At 40.2% G+C, this 9,926-nt stretch overlaps 1 protein-coding gene across 3 annotated transcripts; it reads left to right on the top strand.

Moving 5' to 3' along the window:
• Positions 1-1,696: 1,696 nt before the first annotated feature.
• ttc14 (tetratricopeptide repeat domain 14) lies at positions 1,697-8,987 on the top strand. Of its 3 annotated transcripts, none has more exons than XM_048253326.1 (13): positions 1,697-1,794; positions 2,239-2,410; positions 2,512-2,639; positions 2,743-2,942; positions 3,045-3,129; positions 3,982-4,111; positions 4,224-4,385; positions 4,480-4,551; positions 4,679-4,798; positions 5,272-5,394; positions 6,540-6,657; positions 7,259-7,365; positions 7,670-8,987. In XM_048253326.1, exons 2-13 carry the CDS (start codon positions 2,277-2,279, stop codon positions 8,541-8,543), a joined length of 2,253 nt encoding a protein of 750 aa, XP_048109283.1. In that variant the 5' UTR covers positions 1,697-1,794; positions 2,239-2,276; the 3' UTR covers positions 8,544-8,987. The 3 variants fall into 3 exon arrangements, with proteins under 3 accessions (XP_048109283.1, XP_048109285.1, XP_048109284.1); XM_048253327.1 differs by lacking the exon at positions 1,697-1,794 and adding an exon at positions 1,863-2,151; XM_048253328.1 differs by having other exon boundaries at positions 6,850-7,811.
• The last annotated feature ends 939 nt before the right edge of the window (positions 8,988-9,926 follow it).

Below are 9,926 nucleotides of genomic sequence, written 5' to 3'. Positions count from 1 at the left end.
TCATTTCAGACCACTTCAGCACTTCATAAAATTCTCATAGTTTGAGAACTTTCAGAGAACTTTCAATTTTCAGAGTTCAGAGTTCACACATTTTTAATGAAATATACTTTTGGGACTACCTGCTAATACTTTTGGGAATGCAAAAGTCTTTTTATTAGTATTATTTAATTTGAGTTAAATTTTACACTGATATGGCATGATGGCAATATAAACACAGCTAACAATGGTATTAAATTGCAATAGCCTATAGATTAAATGTAATGGAATATTCAACTAAGGTAGACTGCTGTTGTTCACAGCACTAAGCTATTTATGGTTACTGATATACTCCGAGTCTCTGGCCCTCTCTTACAGCCAGGCATAGTAAGCTGGCCCTTGGAAGAAAAAGTTTGGGGACCACTGGTTTACAATGTCAATGTCAAAACATCATGTTAAATAGAGATAACATCATGTTAAACCAAGTTAACTCTTAGTTATCTCCTTTGCAGCAGATCTAACGTGAACATGCGATCCATTTAATTGGGAACGCGTCTGCACTCACGAGAGGGAGAGAGAGCCGCAGGTTCCAGTTGGATTGTCATTGTTGATAATTGATATCTCCTTCTTATAAGAAACTTTTAAAAGGAAATCATGAAGGCAGCAGTAGTTCCCACTACTGACCATTTAAAAAGTGAGAGGGCCATACCGTAGCAGGCAGAAGATCATTGAGAAATAAACGTGAACAGCGACTGTCTTAAAGCGACAGTGCACAATTTATGCATTTGTTAAACAGCATAAAATTAGCAGTATTTTTAAGCAATTAATATTTTAAAATAAAAATTTTGTCATACTAAATTATAGGCTATTATTTTTTATGTGTGTGTCGTGGGGGGGCCTTTAGCCAAAAAGTTCGCCCACCCCTGGTCTAGAATGTTTGTGGAAATGTCAGCCAGGGAAATCAGGAGGGGAATGATGATGAAGACGATGGAGATGGTTTGCTTTAAAATGTTGTTATTGTTGCTGTTTGTAAGTTTAGGCTATACTTGGATATTATTGATGCAAAAAAGGGACATGTCAAAAAACTGCAAAATTGCAGAAATTAAATCACCTGAAAAGTAGAATTATTATTATTTGCACAAATCTAATGTTTCATTTTAAGCCTTATGTGACAAAATACATTAAAAAAAGGATATTCTGCATTCTGAAACATATGTACGCCTATAATAATAATGAATAGGCTACAATCATACCTGAAAATAACTGTTTTGTGAACTTAATTCAATATAGCCAGTGATTTAGGTGAAAATTATTGTGTTAATTGCGTGTTAACTATTGTGTAATTGTATTAGAAAAATAGGGTTGAAACAGGTGGGGGAAAATGGAGACATAATTATTCTTCATGTTCAATGACCCCAGAAGACAGTCCAACCACTCTCCAAAAAAAATTAACATTTGAAACCCACATAGGCCGTCCTCATTTGACCTGGTCTGAACCAGAATTCCAAAGGCTATTTGAAATATCAAGGTAACTTCCCAACAATAGCTTTAAGGATAAATACATGTTTTTACCAATGTTTGTACGATTACATGCAATTAAGTTAATTTCCTAAAGTTGTATGGAACTGAATGTCATTAATTGCTGAAGAACATAAATTGGTGGTTGAGTAGTCTTTGGATTGCGACGCCGGTTTCATGTTTCCACCAGAACCCAAAAAACTGTAACGCATTAAACCACTTCCGCTACTCCGCGCAACAAACTGAACAGTAAATATCCAAGATCAGAGTCCGTAATGTAATAAGAACGGATTTAAACCTGTAAGCAATGGCACAAACTAATTTCCAAAAGAAAGACACTTTACGAATATAGTATCGTCTTTGTGTTGAGCTTATATTGCATGCAGATCATACTGGCAAATTAACTAGTTGATGTTTGCGTAGCTGCTAGTGGCTAGCAAGATTGGCTAATGTTAACTCAATTTGAACTTCTGGGGAACCTAACGTTAACTTTAAACGTTACATATAACGTTAGATGCATTTCATTACACAGAATTGATATAACCACGCCAGATTTGACACTGACATCGATTGCAAAGACAATAGCGAGGAAGTAACTCGGTTAGGTACTCGATTTAGAAGCTATGTTGATCCAGATAACAAGAATTAACCTTAACGGTAACATAAAGTTAGCATACTCATTGTCCTTGGTGGCTTGCTTATAATAATGTTGCTGTTTGCTTATCGTGTGCTTATGTCTCGCAGAATATGTTAAGATCAGCCACACGGAAAGCTGATTGACCATGGACAGAGACTTGTTGAGACAGTCTCTATCCTACCATGGAGAAAGTTTACTGTCCCTTTTAACATGTGAACAAAATGAAAACCCTGACTTTACTGCTATTGCATCTGACCTCTCTAAAGCAGTCTGCGAAAGGTATGTGGTGAAGAGATTAATTCAAAAAATGAATTAAAATATCCATTGTAAACTTGACTCATGACTTTTAAGAATGTATCTCGCCATCACTCATTTTTCAGACAAGTTGCAGATGCAAGCAGGTCTACCATCGTTGAACAGTTTATTTCAAGGAAAGCAGACTTGTTATTTTCCCCTTTGTGGAAGTCAGCAGTGCCAGTGGAAGATGACTGGCAGGACGCATCTTGTGGTAAGACTCCACTGCTGTTCTGTAACCCACATAATCATTCCCCCATCATTGTAAATTAGATCATATTGCCTGTGTGTTTAATGTCACTGTTCTTTATTTACAGAACCCTATGCCATCATGCCCCCTCTGGAACAGTTTATGGAGGTTTCCTTTGAGGAAAGGAGGGACCTGTTTTTCAGGGATGTAGAACGTGGAGATGTCATAATTGGACGAATCAACTCCATCAGAGACTTTGGGTTCTTTGTCACCTTAATATGTACTTACAGTGAAATTGAGAGGGACATTGAGGACCTGGAGCTAACTGTAGGTTTATTTGGCTTGTTGGGGATATGGTTTGTGTTAAATCCTAGCAGATTTTCTCCTATATGTCGCTCATAACAGATTTCACTTCATTTAACTCCGCAGGCCCTATGTCCCATAAGAGATGTCCCATCCAATGGGAACCATGATGATCCTCTTTCTTATTATCAAGTTGGAGATTTGATAAGAGGTGTGTTTGACATGAACTTATTCAGGGTTCGAGTTATGATTTCATCTCTGTGGGGGTCTCCAAAAAAAAAAACTATGGATGTGCAAGTAAATAGTCTACAATTAAGTAGGTGCGCCTTTCTTGACGACTATGTTAGGCTATGTGTTACACTTGTGCATGCGCGCACACGTTAAAAACACACACACACACACATATATATATACACACACACTGTATGCATACTTACACTGATCTACCGCTACAGTCACAGTAGAGCTGGCAGGCATCCGTGCTGCTATGCCGTTATCTGGAGCTATTGTTTGCGTTTTGGTAGTAAAACCGAAGCGTGTTGAGTCTGAGCATGAAGTCATTATACGTAGCTTCTGTTTGGGTGGCATGGTAGCCAGTCATCTTCAAGTTTATTTAAATTCTCTATCTAAATTTTAAAAAATAATGAATGGAAATCTTCGGATCAACTGAGCTCTCAAATTGATAGTTTGCACTCATAGGTGGTGAAGTGCAGCCATGCTGCATTCACGATGCTTTAGGCCTGTACACGTTCGTTTAGGCTACTCTTATTACTCGTCATGTCAAGCTATTTATCTTTATCGTCAATATTACTCTGTATGTGAAAGGGAAAATAGCTTTATTTGTTATTAAAATATTATACTGCTGCATATTCAGAGACCCCCACAGATATTTGAGTTAACTGCTTTATTGGGAGCCAGTCCTCACTCTATGGGAGCTCAGCTCCCACTGGCTCCCACCTAACTCAAACACTTAACATTTTCAGTGACCTGTATGCAATAAGTTATGTGTCAATGCTTGCTATCATATTCAGCAATGTTTGTGTTGATTGTTGCAACATTTTAGCTGGACTGAAAGATGTCGACCGGTACCATGGGAAATTAACAGTCTCACTGCACCCCTCATCTCTTGCTCCAAGACACAGCAGTCTTAAACTTGGTGTTATTTCACGAGAGGATCTTCCCATTCACTACTGGTAAGATAGACCGCTAATATCTTGCTTATTTGGATATGTAGCTCAAGTCCTATGTGCTGAACTGAGAAGTACTGAAACAGCAATTTTGATGTTTTGCATGTCATTAATCCAGCCGTGGTGAGAGGGTTGCCAGTGATGGTACGGAAACGTATGAGAGAGTCTTGGAAAGCTCCCTTGGGTTTTCTAACCCGTCCAACGTGGATGTTCTTCTCGCAAAGCTGGGAGTCTTGAGTCGTGAGACAAAGTGTTGTTCAATGATGAGGGGACTACAGAGGTAAAAGGGTTTATCTTCTCCACAGTCAACAGGTGTTTTCCAGATCCACACAGATCTAAACCATGACTGCACTTTTCATGTGTATTCTCCTCAGCAAACATTTCCAAGAGGAGGATTTTGCAGTAAACATTAGGAAGAAGCAGTCTGCATCATGGGCTCTTAAATGGTTTGTAAATATTCTTTTGACATCTTAAACCAATAGTTTTGTTTGACCTAATTTGCATATTCATTTCACTTAATTTACTAATTTCACTGAATTTCCTCTGAATGAATCCATTGTTTTTTTTCTCCAGCGTAAAGGCCGGGGTTGATCACTTCAAATCTGGCCGCCATGTTGAGGCAATGAATGAGTACAACAAAGCTCTGGAAATCGATACCAACAATGTGGAAGCTCTGGTGGCCAGGGGTGCACTGTAGGTATCTGAGCTAAAGAATGTATCAGTTGGCCTCTTACAGCAACATTGTTTAATTTGTTTTTTTAATTGTCTCTCCATTTTCTGTTCAGAGAGGGAAAAAAAGACAAATCAGACCCAAATGCACCAAGCATTCTTGACTATTTAAATCTGCTCTTACTGGTGTGTTGAATCATGAATCTCACTGCTGGTTGGTCCTTTTATCAAGGGATCTCTTATCATATCATATTCAAGTTTTATCGTCTGCAAATGTAAAACATATGTTTGGTTGTATTGGACAAACAATTTGTAGTCTGTGAAATCGAGATACTTTTTTGCATCAGTAAGTGTTCTTCACCCTCTTAAGTACTGGGTACATATGGTTTACATATTGCCTCTTCCCTAAGGCACAATGTATTATCATAATCATTATTATCATGACTGTGATTATCATGTGGTAGCGTGATAGTGATGGGTGGTGCTTTTGTTCTTAGGTATGCAACTAAAGGGAGTTTGGTGAAGGCCATCAGTGACTTTGAAGTAGCCCTGGAAAGCTGCCCGACACACAGGAATGCAAAGAAGTACCTCTGCCAGACTCTGGTAGAACGCGGAGGCCAGTAAGTACAGTTTGAACTGGAATCTGACTCCATGATGTGCAGTACATAACCAATCAAACAGGACCTACTGCTACCACATGCCATATCGGCCCCTTTAGAATTATAAGGTTCTATCTGTGTTCTAAGTAGTTCTGAGATATTGAGCTTCAAAGTTTTAGAATTCCATAGAGTTATATTGATAAGTTGAAAAAGCATCTTTAGATATACTGTCCAAAAATACATACAACAAGAAACACCTCTTCTCACCTTATGAAGTTGTCACAGAATAAGAATGTCAATAACTCAACTTTGACAGAAATGTCAACCTTTCTGCTGACTAGCCTATTTAACTCAAGGCCTAAAGCATTCCATAGCAATCTGCTAATTATTACCATTTTTATTAGAAAAGTCCTTACCATATATACTAGTTTGACTTAATGATTTATGCCTGCTCCATACTAGAAGTTACACTTAGCCTATATGCAGGGATATTTCTGTAATATTGTAAGCTACTTGAGGCTACCTTGTTGTCTGAAGTGCAGTCCAGTGATCCGGGTTAGTGTGTGCTTCACCTCACTGTGTGTTCACAAATTCACGGATGGGATAAATGCAGAGACCAAATTACTTGTATACGCAAGTATACTTGGCCGAGAAACCTGATTTACATTTACAGTGATGCATTGTGTACTGATGTCACAGTCTAGTATAATAGCGTTTGTATCCTTTGCTAAAAATAAAGACTGGCCGATCATAGCGACATTTACAGCAAAACAGATCTGTATGCAGACTCACTGACCATATTTGCAAAACACTGGTACGATAGGCTAGGTGCACAAAAGGCTTTTCCTGTACGCTGTACGCTCATGTATTTCCGGTGGAATGTTAACTGTGTTGTAACGACATCTTCTGTTATATTCTGCTCCTTACATCATCACTCCAACTCTGAATATTCTGTTTTCCTAATAATAACAATTTTAACACACGCATAAATCCTTCTTTATCGTAACGTGCTGACTCCCCAGTGTAACACCCAACCGGGTCCGTGTAGACACTAATTACATTAGCGATAGCCGCAGGTTCAAACACACCTGCCTCCACCGGAAACAAACCAGCGCACAGAGAGCATTTCGTGCACGTAGTATATTGGCTGTGCTTTTCTGTACTAGACTGGAGGAAGAGGAGAAACTGGTCACTGCAGAGGGGCTGTACAAGAAGGCTTTGACGCTGGACGAGCACTTCCAGGATGCTACCGAAGCCTTACGCAAGCTCCAGATGCGCATCCAGGTGAGCCAGAGTATATTAGGGAGTCCAGAGCAACAAGAGTCTGCTAGTCATTTAAACTCCACCTCTAATACATTTGCTGTGTTAATCAGTTTTAGAGCCATTAGCACGTAGGCATTATAATCACTGTGGTAAGGCTGCATAAGGTGTCCAGTAGTACTGATGAAGTATTGTTTTTGTGTATGTGCCTCTTTGATATGGGACCTTGCCCCCTGACTTCCTGGTCGCAATGACTACCCGTCTCTGGACAACAACTCTGACGACACCGACTTGTTCCCTGGTTTGTGTGCTGACTGACTCTTGTGCCTTCCTGTGGTAACTGTCTCTTCTTTTTTTGTGTAATGATTGCAAACATCTTCCTTATGTGTAATGATTGTAATTTGTTTTTCTGTGCAAATATCCTTTTTCACATATCCTCAATATACTTGTTTTGACCTGTGCTAAATTCAATCACTTTCACAATGAAATAACCCTGTTTTTTAACCAATGTCCTTTTAAATGCATGTCTTTCGACTCTCCTGTGTGTGCCAATGTAAAATGTATGTGCGATTGAAAATTCTGGAAAATGGCTGCAATATTCCCGTAATAATTGACTGCTTTAAAGAAATCGCTTAAACTGAAAGAAGAAGAGGCAGCAAAGGAGCTGGAAAAGACTAAGAATGTGGAGACAAGTGCAGAAAAATTGCGTAAGATCTTAAAAGAGGAGAAAAGGTAAACTCACACAAATATGGGCGTTGCAATAGTCCAGTCTAGTTGAATGGACTGATTGGAATGCCGTATTTCTACACTTCTAAAGCCAGAGAGCATAACTACAGGAATTCTGATGAATGTTTTACTTATTGATTGATTTATATTATCCTCATCTAATCGGGCATTTACGTCCTGTGGTACTTGGTGAGCTGCCATCTCTTCTTGGAGTTCTGCTCCTGTGCTGGAACACAATCAAAAAAAGACAAATCTTTAAAGTCGTTGCAGTTACATCAAGAAATGACATCGGGTAACTTTCTTTCTCTAGGATGAAACGTAAAAGAAAGCGGTCTTCTTCCTCTTCGTCAATGTCTTCCAGCTCCTCTTCCTCGAGCTCTGCATCCTCTTCCTCATCTTCCTCCGCTCACAGGAAATCCAAGAAAAAGAAACGGAAGCACAGGCGCTCGTCTCACAGCGACAAAAAGCGCCACCGGAGGACCTCGTCCTCACGGCATGGACGTTTCTCCGACGAGGAGGAGAGAGGAAAAGAGGAGGAGGAGGAGGAGGAGGAGTGGTACCCAGAACCTGCCAACACCTCCGCCTCCTTCATGAACCTGAAGCACCCGGTGTCCGGGCTGTTTGATGACGAGTCCTCCCAGGCCAAGGCTACGAGGTCCCTTTCCTTGGGTTCCACATCCATCGTGGACGCTCTGGATGACAGCAGAGGTAGGTTTGAGGATGACCTTTTCGAATGCGGCCCCGCCATGCCCACCAAGGCGAGGGAGCCCCGTAGCGATAGGCGAGTGGGGTTGAAAGACCACGACGTCAACGGCCGCGAGAAAGGGCCCTCCGTCCACTACACAAAGTCGGAGGCAGGGTCCAGCAGCGCACAGGAGCCCGCACGCAGTGGTACCAGGAGGCATTCTTCCTCCTCGACCAGTTCAGAGTATTCCCGCAAATCTGACCAGCAGGGCCACAGGTATGCCAATGTCCCGAGCCACCACTCCGAGAAGGTAGAGAAAAGGGACGGAAGGCGATCAGAAGGTCACGCTAGAGATTCCAAGCGGCATGAGGATTCCTCCCAGAATGGTAGGAGAAGCTCTGAGGGAGGCCCAAAGAAAGAGCTGCCCTCTAACTTGCAGGACATTTTCAATCGGATCGCCCGGTTTGAAAAGGAGAAAGGTCTGAAACACAAAAAATGAATGCTGTGTTTGCATTGGTGTTGTCAGCTGTGGAATCATAAGTCTTAAGGGAAAAGGGAACCTACATTGGGAATGTAGTGGGTTAAAGCTCTTCAGCTTATGTTCTCAGTGTCAGGATTGACAGGAAAACATCTTTACATGCAAAGCACAATGCCTTAAAATAATCTGTGACGTGACTGTTAAACTGAGTTTGTAAGTTGTTTCAATGAAATTGTCTTTTTTTGACCTAGTTCGGTCTTTCATATGATCATCATCAATGGTATGTATTGTCTGTTAGCTTGTATTTTCCGTTTCTGGAAACATATACACACTCATCCACATAAACTGCTTAAAATGTGCCAAGTGCTGCTTTATCATCTGACAGTTGGAAACTTGTGTGTTGTGATATAAACAGTACAAGATATACATGTTCGTATCAATAAATCAACTATCTCAGTCTCGCCACATCTGTGTGGAATTATTTTATTACTATTATTATATTAGACCAATTACAGTGACAAATTATTTGAAAACGGAATGTTGCGGTTCGGTTTTTATGTTGCAGAAATGGCCTTGTTAGTAATCTTGTAAAATGAGTTCTGATCTAAGACCTGCAGGAGGATTGGAACTATGTGATGTCAGCTGTCAAGTTCGTTGATTGAATGATGACCTAACCGGGAAGGAAGAAATTCCCGTCAGTGGTTGCAGAGCGACATTCAGGTCGTGAAGGTAATCTAGCCGTAGGCATGCACAAAAATCCCTTTGTCTTTCCTCACAAGCTCATGTTCTAGTTGCAGATCTGGTTTTGATTAACAACTGATTTTCTTTCATTGTGAAATTACAATAAATCACCAACAGATTATTTTTTATACCGGTTTTTAGTCAATTTTAGCAGAGGTGTCAATAATTCTGGAGACTACTGTAAAGAAACATGTTTTTCATGTTTCCTTAGGATCACAAGGTAACACGCTACGGTTTAAGTCTGTCATTTTATGCATACTATATATATTGTCTTTGCAGCCATGTCGGAAAATAGATGCTTTATAATATATCTTTCATAAATGATGTGCATCAACATTGGCATGGTCCAATCTTGCCATTGCACTAATCTTTTGTCAGTCTCATACAAGCCTCAGTCTCAGGCCTCATACAATATGAAATTCTTGTGGAAAAAACAGCACAGAATCACAACTCTTCCACATGTGGCTCAGACATACAGCCTACCTTTTCCAAAAATATATGTTCTTCACCTTAGCAGCAGACGTGCTTGACATTGTAAATGTATCATTGCTGTCCAGTACACTTTCTCCCTAGAAAAACAGCTACCGTAAAGCCCCTATTCAATAAGAACAATCTGGATGCTAAACAATTACAGGCCCATATCCAATCTAACATTTATTGACA

Source organism: Alosa alosa, chromosome 9 (assembly GCF_017589495.1).
Source record: "Alosa alosa isolate M-15738 ecotype Scorff River chromosome 9, AALO_Geno_1.1, whole genome shotgun sequence".
Lineage (NCBI taxonomy): Eukaryota > Metazoa > Chordata > Actinopteri > Clupeiformes > Clupeidae > Alosa > Alosa alosa.
Note: the sequence above shows the minus strand (reverse complement) of the source record. Positions and strands in the feature narration are given on the sequence as shown.

Coding starts and splice junctions, on each gene's coding strand:
- ttc14 (XM_048253326.1), top strand. CDS start 2,277: ATGGACAGAGACTTGTTGAGACAGTCTCTATCCTACCATGGAGAAAGT. Junction 3,130..3,981: donor AGTTGGAGATTTGATAAGAG/GTGTGTTTGACA, acceptor GCAACATTTTAG/CTGGACTGAAAGATGTCGAC. Junction 7,366..7,669: donor ATCTTAAAAGAGGAGAAAAG/GTAAACTCACAC, acceptor TTCTTTCTCTAG/GATGAAACGTAAAAGAAAGC.